This window comes from Pieris rapae, chromosome 16, assembly GCF_905147795.1.
Source record: "Pieris rapae chromosome 16, ilPieRapa1.1, whole genome shotgun sequence".
Taxonomy (NCBI): Eukaryota; Metazoa; Arthropoda; class Insecta; order Lepidoptera; family Pieridae; genus Pieris; species Pieris rapae.
The window spans coordinates 10127502-10145239 of record NC_059524.1 but is presented as its reverse complement, the minus strand read 5'-3'; the positions used below and the strand labels follow the sequence as shown (position 1 = coordinate 10145239).

General features: G+C 40.3%; 1 protein-coding gene across 1 annotated transcript; it reads right to left on the bottom strand.

The window, feature by feature from the left end:
- Positions 1-3365: 3365 nt before the first annotated feature.
- Positions 3366-16809, bottom strand: LOC111000915 (rho GTPase-activating protein Graf). The gene is made up of 9 exons (XM_022270518.2): positions 16339-16809; positions 14415-14572; positions 13440-13511; positions 13051-13152; positions 12751-12966; positions 12337-12411; positions 11285-12267; positions 4047-4089; positions 3366-3956 (listed from the first exon to the last, which is right to left on the bottom strand). The coding sequence occupies exons 1-9, from the start codon at positions 16496-16498 to the stop codon at positions 3666-3668; spliced, it is 2100 nt and encodes a 699-aa protein (XP_022126210.2). The 5' UTR covers positions 16499-16809; the 3' UTR covers positions 3366-3665.
- Positions 16810-17738: the final 929 nt, after the last annotated feature.

The following is a 17738-nucleotide window of genomic DNA, read 5'->3' as shown; positions in this document are numbered from 1 at the left end:
CGATTTCCTAAATCGTCGGAGTCACGCCCCGAGAGTATAACCGACCGCAGGCACTCTCTTCATCTGCATTAAACTAAGTCATGGGAGTTACACCCCGAGATCATAGCCAGACGTCGGCACTCTCTTCAATTGTTTAATTATAATTTCATTATAATTCTATTATATCGCTCATAGTCTATTGTTATACGGAAGTGGTGAATATAAGGTAATCTACAAATCTTCTATTATTTCTACCACCTGATGACCCAGGATTCGTACACCGTTAATAAAACATTACTTCAATCTGTTATCACCTATTGTATCAAGTGTGGGGTGGTTGTGCAAAACTGTGTTTATTTCCAATCTTCATGGAACTAACAAGAGAGCTGGTGCGGCTTGTGATGCGGCTGAAAAAGCTAAAGTCTGCAAATACAGGGGTCTAGGCTCTGAATATGATTTTGTCCCATTCGGTGTCGAGACCCTAGGTCCGTGGGGTCCTAGCGCATTAAAGCTTTTTAGGGAATTATCAAAAAGGTTAGTCGACATCACAGGAGAACGAAGAGCTGGCAGCTACCTCGCACAAAGAATTAGTCTAGCTATTCAAAGGGGGAACGCTGCCAGTATTTATCGGAACCTTGCCTAAAGGGACTCCTTTTAATAATATTTTTTAATAATTAAATTTTAAGGTTAGTTATTAGATATATTTTTATGTATTATGTTATTTCTGTATTAAATATGAATTATTGTGTTTAATATATGAAATATGATAATAATAATATCTTAAAATAAAATTTATTGATATAATAAATTATTATTATTATTATAAAAATAAATGTTGATGAACAACAAAACAAAGAATAAATGGAAAAATTATCCAATAGAAATGGTCCGATTCAAGGAGAAATGAGTATTAATCTTCCTCAATCTCACATTCGACGACTCGTCGCTCGTAAGTTGAGTTTGCCGGGACGTAAAGCATACTCGTTAACATAACGGAGTTGAAACTGAAAACTCGAAATTCAAACGGCGAGTAATTTTGACCGACATCAAAGCTCTGACCATACTGGCAGACCGCGCGAACCATCAGCACCTTCAAAAAGTAAAAAAAAATATTATTATATTAAGTTCCAAGCGGAACACAGTGACATGAGGAAACCACAGAGAAAACTCACGCCAGTACAATCGGTGATAGGCAAATTTTCATTAATCACTAAAATTCTGCAGGGTAGTGATCAATGAGACTTTAACTTATACCTAACAACAATGATGTTCATGCAGGCCAATCGTATTCTTAAGAAGATCACCCATCAAAGTACTAACCACTCTAAAAGCTGCATAGATTGGGTGATCAACCGAATCATATGCCAGCTGCATAGCTATCACTGCCGCACTTATATTAAATAATCTTATTATCCCCGCAATCCCTATTAGAAATAGAACTTCGTTAAATCCTATTTGAGATGATTTCTGCATGACAAATAAAAGATTACTACCAAATTTAAAGTCTATAGAGCTTACAGTTTGGAAATAGAAATTTCACATTTTAACACCCATTACCGCAATCTTTTTCGGCGGTGGGTTGTTGTAAAATCCGCTCTTAAATCATTTCTGCATCACATATAGACGACTCTAGCTAAATTTGGAGTCTGTAGGATCTACGCCTTAAAAAATAAAAATTTTAATTGTTAAACCACCCCCGTAACCCCCTGTGGGATGAGCTACCATAAAATTCGTTCATAGACTATTTCTACATCTCTTACAGAAGATTCCTACCAAATTTGAAATTTATAGGAGCTATACCTTAAAAACGGGAATTGTTCATTGTTAACGCCCCCGCAATCCCCTTGGGGGAATGAATTTCTTAAAATCCGTTTTTGTTGACCTCTACATAACGAAAGTAATATTCCTACCAAGTTTCACATTTCTAAGTCCTATAGTTCCCGAGATTTCATGATGAGTAACTATAGAAATTGGAATTCTTAGCTAAATGTAAAAGAACATTATCCGTTTAGTAAACTCCGTTGCCATGGAAACAAAAGAATCAAGAGAAAACGCTTGCAATTAGCGGGATAAATGTTCATAAAAGTAAAACAGCAATAAAAAATGAAGGAACGTTAGAATTAGGCATAAATAGCCATAAACCATCTAGGAAAAATTTCGCATCGAATGGTGGTAGTTTCATGTCGATACGATCAGTGGTTTAGGCGTGATTGAGCCTCAAACGAGGACCATTTTCATTATATTATATATATAGATTACATATATATAATAATGGTTTGTATTTTTTAATTTCTATTTTTTGTAAAACTTATGTTTACTTTTATTGTCATACAGTTTATATGAACGATTTTGTAAAATATTTACTACTATGTATGATGTCGTTAGCTAAATGGTAAATATAATACATTACTTTGCAGTTTGCAGACACCGCCCTCTGTTGGTGCCTCTATTATTGTTATTTAGAATTAAAAGTTAAACATTGATTTAGTTAATAAATGATCAAAAATCTGAAAATTTTGTACACTACTGAGATTTAAACTCGATTCTTATGAGTGAGTCGCCGGTAAATGTCTTCAAGGGCGATTCTTCATACGTCACAGTCACGGACTGCGTCAGAGTTTTAGCAGTTTCTTGACACGTGTACCGATACTTTTATGCATTAATTAGTTCACATCACATTACTTCACTATTTGTCTTGATGGTTGTTCTTTGTTTTTGTCTTGAACCCTGCACAATTCTAGGACCAAACTAAACATGGCACTGTCAAAATTCAGAGTTCGTAAAAAATGGTTAACAGCCCTGTCTACCATCTTACCCCGTAAAAGGATACCATAGCGCAAAATATAGTAATGTATAGTTCGTAAGTCATCTGGCATAGTACCAGGTAACAGAGTCAAATGAATTAACTTCAAAGCATCCGTATTATGCATGACCTGGGCATTGTTGACTGCCGATTGGTAAGTTTTCTGTCAGTTATATCATTTCCTAGAGATATTACGAGTCTATTTTTTTAAACTTAGTTACATCAAAATAAAACCAAAATCATAAATAATTAAAAATGTAACGGGCGAGCTAATCGCTAACAATCGATCTTTTCCAGGCAACTCTAGTTACTAAGGGTAAAGAGTAAAAAGTGCAAATCAAATCAACAAAAATAAAATTAATTAAATTTTAATTAAAAAAACACTTAAAAAATATTAATTGCCATATTTAATCTAAAAATAATTTATCGTATTTTGATTTTTCCTTTATTGTAACTTAGTCATCTTCCATTATCAGAAAGAAAACCTCTCGCACCGAAGAGATTCGAATCGGGTAGTTTACAGTTCAGCGCTTCGTTTGACGATGGCACGATGTGATGATGGTGATATCATTAAAAGATAGAATACGTTAATAAAATTGTATATATTAATAATATCTTATCATACAATATCCACAGTATAAACGTTCACAAAAAGTATTTGGTACAAAGTCACAACGTACAATAAATAGGGAATAAAATAGTAACAAGTGGTATGTATAGAGGACGAAACATACAAAACGTAGAAAAACATCAACGAGTATGGCTGGCTGGAGTACGCTATGATATTTGGCGGCGAAGGTCGCTTCGCGGGATGCGCGGAGACTCGGGCTCGGCCCGTCCAAGGTCGTCGAAGGTCGCCGGTCGGGCGACGGAGTCCGGGCTCTCACGGCAGAGGCTCCACGTAGTTCTCGGGCACGAGCCCGCTCTTGCCGTCCAGCGAGCCTCGCAGCCAGCCCGGCTCCCCGGAGGGGACCACGTCGGTGATGATCTGGTTGGGTTCGAAGGACAGTTCGCCGTCGCTCTCGCCTAGGCAGGCGTACAGCGTTCGCACGCGCGAAGCTCCAGACCTCGACACCGGCGGCCCACCGCAGCTCGACACCGACTCGGAGCTGGCCACGCGTCCCAACTGCTGCAGCAGCTGCAGGTGCTGCGGCGAGTAAACACCTGCGCCCGCCTGTCACACAAGCGAAAGAGATGAGCGATAACTATAACATATAAGTGCGGTCTTCGTACATCGAGTGCATTGGGAGAATTATGAACGTACCATATCAGTCCTCGCGTAGGTGGACATGGCGCCGGGGCTGCTTCTGTGAAGGCAAAGATTTTTCGATAAAATTACGATCGGTCAACTGCGCTCGCGACGGGCTCGTCGTTTGTCTGACGGGAAATAATATTCGTATGAAATATAAAACGAGTGTGGTTAGATTTAGATGACACAAGTAAATATTCAAAATTTAAACTAGGCGCTACAGATACAAATCACGCTCGAAGACTTCTAATATAGGCATAGTAATGTTAATTTAAATAAAATTTTAATACAAAAGTGGCTTTCTTCAGTTATTAGTACTAACCCGGCGATAACAAATCCAGAAAGGCAAATGATCATATTGAATATCGTCACAATCACTGCACAGAACTACTGCCGGTGACCGACGAGCGTTCGCCGGAACGTCTCAACTCGGAATGCGCGAACGGTGCCTAGCGGCGCATTATATGTGGCACGTGCGCACCTGCCCTCTGCCCGCTGCCGTCATGAGGCTTCGTAGGCGCAGATGGCCAACCTTATCGTGATTACTTTTTTTGCGGCGGTGCATTTTGCACAGTCTTTCCTTTACGCTACGCACCTAGTTTCGATATCTCACTATTGTTACACATACGTAGAATATAATAAATGAATTGCTCCAGTTTAAACAATTTGTATGATTAATAACAGTGTCGGAAAGTTTCTTGCCCGCTCTACCTACGCCCTTGAGTTGTGGTAGTTTTTTTTGACGTTCATAAATACACTTGTTTACCTATATGAATAAAGTTATTTTGAGATTGACTTTGCATCAATTAATAAATAATTGGGAAAATCAAATCATTCACGGGGTCATCAGTAAACGTTACATAATCGCCTAATCCGGTTAGGATTCTTCCTCTCTTAACGATCTCTTAGGACATTATTTTGCTAATATCAATATTAAAGTAAACCATAATTTTGGAAGGTTCAAGTGTAGAGATGAATAGATAGAAAGTGGTTGCAGCGAGTGAGCATCTGTCGCGGAACACGCAGCTGCCGCTAAGGAATGCACACCTGCGCCTCACCGCGCATCCTCCGCGTCTTATCTTTTGCCCTGCTTTACGACCACGCTATTAAATACAGTAAGTAATTCAATTGGCACACGCGCGACGTTCAATCCACTGAGATGTGTTATTGGCAATCTCGAATGGATGTTTGCATAAAATATGTAAGTTTCTATAAGGTACCTATACAAAGAAGAAAAAATCCCCGACATTCTATAATAATATTATCATGATTGCAAATTAGGATACTATAATTATATTTACGGATAAAACAATCGTTTAATCGCTTTCGTCGAAGAAAAATCTATGCGTTGTACATTAAGTTTGCATAATGAGGGGCCAGATGTTCGCCCCTCGGCGGCCGCAGGTAGAGGCCTTACGAGGACGACAAAAGCACCTCACACAGATGCGACAGATGTTTCGCCCGACACGCTCACAATACCGTCTTATCACTTCCTGCATACGAAGCGAGTATGCATCGTAGTAGGACAATCGCTTTAATAACATTTAGCGGATTTTGGTTTCATTAGTTTTAGTTTATTTTTATGCTCAATGTCATGGTGTTGTATGTTCAAGTCCGTCCGCTCCGTCTTTCATTGTCATAGAACAATATATTTTTATTGTAAAAATATGACGCTAGGTTACATGAATTAGAATTTGAAATGTAAGGCCCTCAAAAATAATTAGTTTTAGTTTAATGAGAGTTTTTGCGCAAGAGAACAAAAATACGAGGTGGCCCAAAAGTCGAGGATTTTCTTCAATCTAAAATTAATCTATCATAAGTCCGAATCGTTCTTTGTTTTTTTTTCGTTCTAGAAAGAAATTATCGCGCCTCATGGCCATGTTTAATACCTTTTCAGAATCCCTATTAACTGCGCTACAACTTGTTTTTCACAGTGGTAAATGTGTGTAAGTGGTTAATAACATAGCATTACCCATCTAGTAAACAATTTAAAAAAGATATACGGGATGTAGATTTTTTCGAATTTTAATAAGAATTAGTAAATAAAGTCAATATTTTAAGTTATAAGTCTGCAAGGGTTCAGCTGACGGGCTACCCGTAGAACAATTTTTTGCAGCTATAAATAATAATAAATAATAAATAAAATTTTTATTGTTTCTCAAATTTTTAACATCATTAAATGAGTATGAGACAACCCCCGTAAGTAGTCAAGAGACACTTGTGTTGGGGTTGGCTCGCTACTTCCCTTAACTAAACAAACTTTAACTAAATCTAAATCTAAATTAACTTAATCTATGAATGTGTGAATGTGTGTGTATGTGTGCATGTGTGTGAATGTGTGTGTATGTGTGCATGTGTGTGCTGTGTGTGAGCGAGTGTGCACGCTGTCAAGTTCATAATACGGCCCGTCTCAAACTAGCGAACTCGCACCAAAATGTGCTCAGTTTCCTCGTATGTTAGAGTTCTCAGCCACCCTACTACAACCTTTTTACAATCATACAAAACTCTATGATGAAGTCGGAGTTTAGAGTTCAATTGGTTGTAAATATATGCAGACTGACTCGCGTACTGACGATCCCCATCCCCCCTGATGTACTGCAGCTGATCCCCTAGTTGCGTTTGATCCACGACTTTTTGCCCATTCTTATTCTTTAATTCTGTATAGACACTAATTATTGTTCCCTCATCTCTACGAAAACTTTATACGTTTCAATTGCGGATTGCGATATAAAAAAATTATGTTCATATATTATATCGCCTGCAAACGAACCGTTCTTTAAAAGATAATTGTTTGGTTGATCTACGACATGTTGTTTGTAGGTATAAATATAACAGTATTGTTGATACTCCGGTCAATTTAGACATCCAAGGTTACAAAAATTCGCACTTGGCTGAATATTGGTAGGATTGCTCAATACACTATTATAAAGGAAATGTAAAAAGTCCTCATCGATCCGGCACGTGCAAAAAAATTTACTCGGGTTCAAAGGTCACAAAAACGGGTTTTTCGCGATTTTCAGCAAAATGGTAAGTTTTATCATAAAATTAGCTCCGACAAAAATTGTATATCAGATAATTATATATAAAAAATGTCTAAATACTTTTTTCCTAAGAGCCACCGTTTTTGAGATATAACGATTCAAAAAGTTGAAAGAGTTGTAATCGTCATAATATGCACACGTTTCCACGCCACCTTTGAGGTGTACTTAGCGCGTTTTTTTAATGTGGTTTCCCCGGTAGGCCTATTCCACTGATCTTTTATGATTCTGTTTAATTTGAAACTATTGAATAACTGTAGAAAGGGGTGTAAATTACAAAAAAAAAGAAAATTTATCCGTCTGAATCTAAATCATAATTAACTTCTGCTTTCTCTTGTTCTTGTTCTTGTTCTTCTTCTCTTCCTTCTCCTTCTTCTTCATCTTCTTAATTCTGGGTGTTAATAAATTGTTCCAATAATGACACATCGCATGTCTCTTCGTCAACATCAAATGAATCTTTAATTGCTGGCAATTCAACATTGGAGCATGACTGGCCTTGACAGTTTGTACATGCTACAGAACAAAACAGTCCAACTTTTTTGCAACCACATTTTGCACTACATCCTTTTTTACAGTTCCAAAAAATGGTGTTGAGTAGTTTTTCTGGTGCAGGTGGAAGTAAAGTTTGAACTGGCTCTAATGAATTGTCGACCAACTTCCAACCCCAGTCTTTTGGGTCTAACTGATTACCAAGCCACACTTGAACTTGGTAATATACCCGAAAAAGATGTTGATGAGCAGCCGCTAAGGTTGGAGGAAGACATGCTAACTGCACTAGTTTTTTATTTCGAGTATTTTTAACGAAACATGCATATCTGAATTTATCTAAGCACGTAATTTTTTTAGGAGCTCCATACATAGCAAGAAGAATTTTCATATTTTATATGTGTAAGTCACACTGACCGATAGAACGATATTTTTGCTTGTATTACGGCTTCAGTGATGTATATACGTGGTGTACTTATACATATTATGACGATTACAACTCTTTCAACTTTTTAAATCGTTATATCTCAAAAACGGTGGCTCTTAGGAAAAAAAGTATTTAGACATTTTTTATAGATAATTATCTGATATACAATTTTTGTCTGAGCTAATTTTATGATAAAACTTACCATTTTGCTGAAAATCGCGAAAAACCCGTTTTTGTGACCTTTGAACCCGAGTAAATTTTTTTGCACGTGCCGGATCGATGAGGACTTTTTACATTTCCTTTATAATAGTGTATTGAGCAATCCTACCAATATTCAGCCAAGTGCGAATTTTTGTAACCTTACCCCTATTTTTTAGTCTAATTTGACCGGACTATGAATATAGGTTTCGTTTTCATTTCAAAATATATTTTTTTCTACTGTTGTTGCGGAGGCAACTGCCGTTTTAAATATTTCGCGAAGAGGCGGCGTTCAGGCCGTTTTGTCAAGAAACGAGGCAGAAGACTTCACATCGGGTCGAGGATTCGGCTGATCAGTTTACGGAAGCCGTGGGGGAAATTAAATGTCATTCCATTGTCAGCCATCTTGCAATTTTAGTGTCGTTTTTAGCCAACAGGAAGCGTTAATTCAATGTTTTTTAATTCATATTTGTTAGTTTGGTGAAACGAAACGTTCGATATTTGAGCATCAATTTATCATTATTGTCAAAAGTTTTTAACATTACGTTTTCGACAAGTGACTCAACGCGTCGCGATCCTGCATTATATTATGTCTTCGTACACTCGTTGCATTAATTTATATTTAATGTACGCGATGGACACTTAGCTGAGAACATTCGCGAAGGCTAGGCAGACGAAACCATTGAATCTAGCTCACAAATACACTCACTGTGTACCCTTGTGGGCGGCTTATCACTCAATCAGCACAATCAGCGTTTTTAAACTGATTCGGTGCATTAAAGCAGCAGTTGAGTTGCGATATGACGTTCATAGATCTTGAAAAAAAAATTCAACAAAAAACATGGGTTGGACTTAGAAATCATATAAACGAATCATATCATTAAGATACTGATGATGTAGGTGTGTCGGGGGACCTTTATATTATTAATTTTTTTAAATAACTGTTTCTGGCGCGTGAAAGTGGTCATTATTCTAAAACTTTAAAGTTAAAAAATTAGGAAACACTCGACAAACATAAAAAATCTGTTATTTTTTATTTATCGAGTTTTCATGCTATTATTAGCATGAATCGATTTCTTATGCAAAATATCACATGACACATCTCTAATAACCAACAGAAAAGTAGAAAATGGACGGTTTGTTAACGAATTTCAATACATTACATAATTTTTTTAAATACTTAGACGCAACTCCTGCAATGACGATCACTTGGAGGTGTTCCAACTTCCAATCAAGGTCACCCGATACATCTACATCATCAGTATCATCAAATTCGGGTATATGATTTCTAAGGCGTCGTACTAAAAACGTGTTAGTGCATTTTGTAGAAAGAAATGTAAGGAACGGTTTACACGAAGACTCTCGGCCAAGGCCTCAGTGAGTTTCTATTGAGAAGAACAATACGTGATCCTTACTAGCACCAGTTTTGTCCATCTATATCGGTTGACCCAATATGTACCCTTAACACCGTCTGAAAGCTGTCGTCCCGTACCAAAAGCATTTCTCCATTGTGGGGCCCGATATTACTTTTAGTTACGATTTCTTGACAAACATGCTTGCATGAAAATTTTGTACTTTACAAAGACTTCAATATCCTGAAAATCCTTTGGCCTGAAGATTGGATAAAAAATGCATAGCACTTTTTTTTAACTTATGCAATTATAATTATTACTTTATTTTTCATTTATGCAGTATTTTTTTTCTTTGATATTATTTCAATACCTACCACTCTAACCAGAATCATACTAACATGCCTATAATATAGTCTGTCTGACTCTAACGCGTACCGGCGGCACCAGCCGCGCTTACGATACGTCACCGATCTTATCAGAGATGTGAATACACAGTATGCGTTCTGTCCCACGCTAACGCGAAATGGCCGCATCGTGTGTTAGGTATATTTTCGTTACGGAATTTCTTGAATCCGTTGCGCTCAAAGCCCGCGACAAAATCTATGCAATAGCTATATAGCTGGCAATAGCCCGCCTAAAAGTTGCGACCTAGCGGGGTGGGGTACGCGTTCTGGGGCATGCTCGCTCCTTATCACTTTTGCAAAGCATCTATTCGGATGTGCAGATCGACGGACCGGAATGGTTTCAGGGTTCTGTCTACAAGATCCAAATCGCGACAAATAACGCCTTAACGGTGGCAGATAGAGGGGGCTTGCTGGAACAAAGTTAGATCGGCTACTTGGGGCGATTTGAGTGTGTGTAGTTTGTTTGTATACTTGAAAATTTGCTTCCATTCACGAGAAAACAAAGGTCAAAGCCTGGGTAGATTTTACCCATTTGTAGCAGGAACATTTTTCAGGTCGTACGGTCGGAATATATCTCATATTACAAAGAAAATGTTCTAAACGATTACTATGGAATAAAAATGGTTTGTGCAACTTTTAGATTTTTCATTCAGGTTCATCAAAAGTATTTCGACTTGGACAGGGGTTGAAATTTATTTTCCAAGTTCCCGACAAAACTTCATAGATTTCAGCTCCCAACTAGCGCACCGCTAAAGTTATTTATTTCAATAGGCACACTAACATATACAAACATTTACAGAAAACACATGACATACAAAAACAAGATACATGCATGTGCATTTGTGCATCAATGACAAGCGTTCACAACATTTATAGGGGAATAATTACAATGAAAAAAGAAAATAACTTAAACGTAAAAAACAAACTAGATTACAAAATAATATCTTCATTGTAATTGTCCCTGGTGACGGATCAACAGTGGCTGCAGCATCTTACGCCTGATGAAGCAGTCGTCGGTCCTCAATGCCCGAACGTAAAAAGGACTGAAGTGTTTCTTGTGGTCCTCTTGAAGAGGAAGTTCACTTGACTTTAAATATCAGGTAAACCTACCAAGTTATTTAAAATTTTGAAAACAAATATAATGTCAATCATCCGGCGTCTATCGCGGACTGATTGCAAGTGAAAGAGAGCTTTTTAGACTCGCATTTATCGCTCATGGTTATATATATGATCGAATAATATCTAGAAAACCCAAAGAAAGTCCGATGCTTTGGTCGAAAGAGTCCTTCACTCATGGGCACATCGGCGTCGACCTTCGTCTCTCGTCGGTACAAAGCGAAGCACTCACGTGTCGGGCGAATCCAGGGGGCGGGGCGTCTCCGCCGGGTCGGGCGAGTCGGGCAGATCGGGCGCGTCTTCGATGAGCGCCTCCACGAGCACGTTGTAGAATTTGAGCTCCAGAATGGAGGCGACCGTCTCGCGCTCGGCGCGCAGCAGGGTGGGGCCGAAGCACACGGCGAGGTTGCAGGCGCCCATCAGGTTGAGCGCGCTGCGGGCGGCCACGCGCCGCAAGTGCGCCAGAAGCAGCCGCAGCATCTCGCGGTTCGGCGGCGGCAGCGCGCGCACGAGCGTCGCCAGCGAGCGCGCTCGCTCGGCGCGCGACTCGCACTTGGCCGCGGCCAGCCAGCGCCCGTGCAGGCGCCACGTGAGCAGCGGCTCGGGCAGCGCCCGGAGGTAGGCCTTCAGGGCCGAGGTGAGCGTGCGGCTCTCCCACTCGAGCGGCGCCAGCGCGGCGGGCAGCCGGCCGGCGCGGCCGAGCGCCACGAGGCGGGCCACCTTGGAGGCGACTCCGGCGACGCGGTACAGGCCCTGCTCGTCGAGCCCGCGCGCCTCGAGGGCGGCCACGAGGCGGCGCACGAAGGCGAAGCCGGCTTCGTCGAGCCCCCAGGCGGGTTCCGCGGCTGCCAGCGGCGGGCGGGCGGGCGGCACGGCGGGCGGCAGCGTGTCGAGCGCGCGCATCCAGCGGGCGCGGTCGCGGTCGCCGAGCGCCTGGAACGTGAGCGGGGCTCGCTCGCCGTCGGCGGGCACGGCGTCCCAGCAGAAGCGGCGCTCGAGGGCGGCGTCGGCGGCGCGCGCTCCCGCCACGGCCACGGCGTCCGGGGCGCCGCAGGACTTGGGGTTGATCTGGTTGTACGGCAGCAGCGACAGAACCCGCGAGGAGCGCTCGTAGCCGCAGTAGTGCTTGCTCCACGTGGTGCCGAACGCCTTCTTCTCCATGAGGAAGAGGTATCCGCGACGGGCGCCGGCGTCCTCCGGCGCGTCCTCCCGGTGCTGCGGCGAAACGTAGGCGTGAGAGGACGGTCGTCCGATCGTCTCGATAAAAACAGTGACGTCACTCACCGTCTGCCTCATCTCCATCATCTTCTTCATCAGCGACTCTGTTTGCTTGCTCGTTTCCTCGAAGTTGCTCCGCGTCTGCAACGTGATTTAAGCCATATTATCGGTACGGGTGCGCGAGATTCGCCGTGCATCAAACGCAAACGCACACACACACACACACACACACACACGCGCATCAAACCGAGCAGCGTGTTAGTGAAGAACAACGGGGGAGGCCAGTAGTGGTAAAGCGGCGGAAGAGGGAAGCGGACACACAACGCACTCGGTGTGGTGCGGCGATTGCGAAGGCTGACAGCCGGCGACGCCCGCGGCGTTCGGGGGCGGAGCGAGGCCGCGTCGGCGCAGAGGGCTACGTAGACCTGCGGACAGAAGACGGGTGAGAGAGAGCGGGGCGGAGGCGGCGAGGGGACTCACCCGTTGGATGCGCAGCTGCAGGTCGCGCACGAGTGGCTCGGCGTCGTGGTGCACGTCGTGCGCCGTGTGGTGAAAGGTCCACCAGCCGAATACGAAGCCCAGCAGAGTCTCCACCAGCTCGAACTTTTCGCGCTCCTGCACGGCCTGCAGCTGGAAGACGTACTCGAGCGACGCCTGGCAGAAGTCTCGCTCCGCCATCTCCAGCGCCGCGTCGGCCTGCGGATAGTGTGCGGAGCGCGAGTGAGACACATTCGGACGTCGCGGACGCGTATCGACCGCCGAGGCAAACGGATTACGGACCTCTTGAAATACGTTCTCCTGTTTCTTGGTCGACAGCGACAGCGTGCGCTCCTGGCTCTGGCAAAATTTGGCAGTTTTTTTGTCGAACTTTTTCTTTCCCTCCTGAAATACAAATGTCACATATCATTTCGTGCCTGAATCGAAAGCCACGTCGATACCGCGTCAAGCCCAAGCAGTCGGGCGTGATTCGTTTCAGTTCCAACATCTTTCGCTGAAAAGCCGGCGTTCGACATCCTTCATCGTTCGAGTTTGCGCGACTCGTTGGCCTCGAGCGAAGTCTTGTCTCAGGCCCATTGTGCTCATTTCGTTCAGAGCAGCGCAAATGTCCCATTGAAATGGTTTTGATTTAATTTTCTCTACAACTGACAAGCCGAAGTTCGAAGGCTCACCTTGACGGCGCCGATGTGCTCCTTGCGGAACTTCTCCAGCGGCTGAATGATTTGCTCGTGGGCGCGCCCCAGCTGTAAAGACACAACAGCTGAGTGATTTTTTTGTGCAGACGCGAATTAAATTCGATAGTCTCGTTCACCTCGACCGTTTCAGAATGGGAAAGGAGCGAGGCCAGCGGAACGAACAAAGCACTTTGAGCTTTCGCAGCTCATCCCCACGGTACAGTTTGTACGCGTATACTAATTTCTATATATAGGTAAGCGCTTCGTCAGAACATCCTACTGTCGCCCATATCTTATGAATCTTTGTAACATTTTGCGAAAGATATATCTGTTTTGTTTAATGAAGAAAAAGGTGACGTATTAGCGAGACCGTCACGTCCGCGTCACAAGACGTGACCGCCGAGCGCAGACCCGCCACGGCGGGCCGCTTGACGTCACGCGTCTCTATAGACGATACTCTCTACCAAATCCGTGCACGTACTAAATACGGTTGAATTACACCACGTCCAGCGACGTGAGCGTACATACATTCTACACTAATGAGCAAATACGTCATCGGGCTCCTTAATCGTCGACATTATAAAAACTTTTTTCAAAGTAGCTTAAATGGACAAACATTCGCTTATTAAGTAAATAATAAAAATAATAAAAAAATACACTATGTGCATATCTTATCATGCTTTGTTTTTTACGCTATTCGTGAATGCGCAGCCTTATTTACGACGCATACGGCATAGCGCACAACAAGGTAGGACGTGACGTAGTCATCACTATGCAATCGCCGTAATAAAGCGTCGCCGGAAGGTCGCGAGGCCTCACTTGCACTATCGATACTCAATCATTAAACGACCGCTCACCTCGTTACTTTTCATACTATTCATTTTGAGAGTACATATATACTTAGTGTTTTAATTAGCACAACTTCCTAACTTTGCTTCTAGTAATTAAGACTTTCTAGTCTTTCGACCTCACCATGCGGTCCCGTTCATCCTCGATGGTGCGAATCAGGTGCGCAAAGTGCTGCAGAGAATGGCTTATGACGCGCTCGTCCTCCGTCATGGAAGCCCCGATACATGCGAACTCGAATTGCTCCATACTGGTCGCTAACGCCAGTTGTGCCGCACCCAGACCTGCGTGAAGCGAGCATTATGCACATGCGTGAAATATCATTTATTTAAAATATATAAGTACGATGTTCTTGTGATTTACATCACACATTTGTTGATATCTTATCATCTGATGGTGATATCATATCATATATCAACACCCATTTACTTTCAATAATTTAACATTGTTTTAAACTATTTTGATTATCTAGAGACATAATATCATTCATAGCATTTTTTACGTACGTTTTAAAACAATATTGTAGATAAGATCTCTCTTAATTCAAACATTTCATTCCAAATTTTTAAAGTGGGATATCTTATAAATGGGTAAACCAAATGATGACAAAATAGATTTTGTTTTGAGATTGGCTAGAGGCAAGTAATTTCTTTGTTACTTGTCTTAAAAACAAATCAAACCCTGATTGGGACCTATCATGACACATGCAACATTATTTATTTCATAAGGTATAGTACTTTAACATTAAATTATATCAATAGAAGCAAATTGAGTATTTTTTATAGTAACTCATATGCTTGTTTTCAGAAGGCATGGATGATGAAAACCATGAATTCGGCATATGTAGTTGAAATATGTGTTAAAGACACCAGTTCTAAACTTAAGTAGTTTTCTGACATATTGTGCATAATTCATAAAGGAATTAATTTAATTAAAAAGGAATTAATCTCATGAATGAAATAGCATCTGTTAATCAAATATTACTTCTTAAGATGATATATAATTGATCGATTACATACATACAATAAACAAAACTTCAATAACATTCAATAAAAAATCTTTCTGTTAAATATAGATAAAATAGCAATTACTATATATATGTTTTAAAAGAGTGCTAACATATTGCCTCATGGACACATTAAGCACAAATATTATGACTCTTGGATTGTTAAATCAAATGGTTTACACCTAAATCTGTCACAATTAATAATATAATATACAGCAAGTACATGTGCGATGTTACACCGGCTTTTTCTCTTTGACTACACCCTCTGTCTTCTTTGCTGATGAGTAAGGTACAAGCTTCAAGTTAAAATTTTATGATGTGCATTAAGTGATACCTGTCTATTGTATGTTCTATAATAAACATTTTTTTTTCTATGGTAACTTTTGACAATAGATGTACAATTGTATATAATTGTAATGTTATTGTTAGTATGCACACTATCACATTTTTTGTCAAATTTCATGATTATACATGAAATTTTATAGAACAAATTAATTAAGACTGTTTAATACAAATTGTAAAAATGAGTTATTAATTTATAAAAAATATAATTTAAATTGTTTAATACAGGTATAATAATTAACAAAACAAACATATAATATTGCATAGTAGCATAATATATTAAGTACATAGTAAGATAAAGGCATATTGGTGTAGCTTGTTTGCATTCTTCACTATAATATTGTAAACCCTAGGTATACATATTTCCTTTTTAAATATAATTATGTTGTATAATTTGTATAAGGTAGTGAATGTGTCATACTGCAACTTATCACATCTTTGTTAATTGACACTGTCATTGACACAAATTCATTTGTTCAAGTCTTGTTCTTGCATGCATTTATTGCAGTTATTGCATGAGTTTTTCAACATTTATCAGAGCTATTTTATCCATAAAAGCTATCACTTTGTTAAAATATTTACGAAGTAAAAACAGAAAACATTATGTTGTAATACTTAACATATTTTTTGTTGTAGAACTGACATAGTGATTCACATTGTAGAGAGATAGAAATTAGAAAAAGTGCTTAGGGTGCAACTCACGTTTTGCGGCTTGCACGACATCCTTGACCTCTTTAATAAGTCTTTTAATTTGGTGACTGGTGCGCTCAAGTTCCTTTTCGTGGCGCTGCAGGTTCTCGCGGAAGTGCGGGCTATCCGCTAAGCACTCAGTAAACTCTAGTGGCTGCAGACCTACACCCATCCTTGTGTAATGTACTCAAACTAGGCCTTTAATAATCACTTTCACCTATACTCTGACAACATTGCTGCTTGCCCGACGCCCCGCAAACTCAAAACACGAAAATGATAACGAGATGTGCACTTTAATAAGAAAACTAAAATCTACAAAGACCTACTTTGCAGCTACAATTTTGTTTAAGAAACTACAAAGTCGGTTTTTCATGCTATCAGTCGAAAAGTTAAAAAAAATATCATTTTTAGAGAGAGTAGCGCGCGCTCACTGGTTATAGGCTTACAAGATAATGAATAATATTTATTACTTTTGACTTCCATAACATAGACTACAATATAACTATGAAGTATAATGTAGAATTCTATAATGTGACATTAATCAGACACACATCTGACATTGGCGTTTTAACTTTTCACAATAACAATAATTTCTATGGAATGATAGAGGATATGGTTCTGGGTTTGGATTCTATGAAATATATAGGATATGGTTAGATCAATTATTGCTGTGTAATTTTTGCAGATTTACCTCCAAAATTTTGAATAGTTGAAACAACTTTTTATATCTAGTGACCCGCCCCAGCTTCGCACGGGTGCAATACTGATGAAAAGCAGGTTTTTAATATATATAGCAGACTCGGCCAACCGTTGCTGTGGCTCAGGTCTTTGTTATATTACATAGTAGAAAACTATTCAAGGGAAACGGTAGGAGAAATTATGTGAATTGTTGGTACATTTAACACAGCGCCATCTGTTAGAATTGTATCAAATAATTTGCAATAAATAAAATTGCCACTATAATTTGAGATTTAAACTATCCTATCTCTCAAGTTGGATCGAACTGCACATGATGTGCGAATTTTATTATAATCGGTTAAGTGGTTTAGGAGTCCATCGAGGACAAACATTGTGACACGAGATTTATATATATTAAGATAGATAACCGTTGAACAACAACAGACCCAGTATGAGGTACACCAGATGTCACATTTATAAATGTGCTCTTATGCCCACCCGTTACTACCGCCTGCCTTCTATTAGTTACATACGATTTGACCCATCTGTATAAATCTCCACGAATTCTTTTCGAAGTCCGTATAGATAGCATCAATTTGTTCTTCTTCGTCCATTCCTTTTAATATATACTCGGTAAAAACAGTCAGGTTAAATTTTTTTTTTTAGGTTTTTAGTCACGTTATAAATTGTTAAAAATAAGAAACGTAGAGTACACTTACTAACGTCAACAGAAA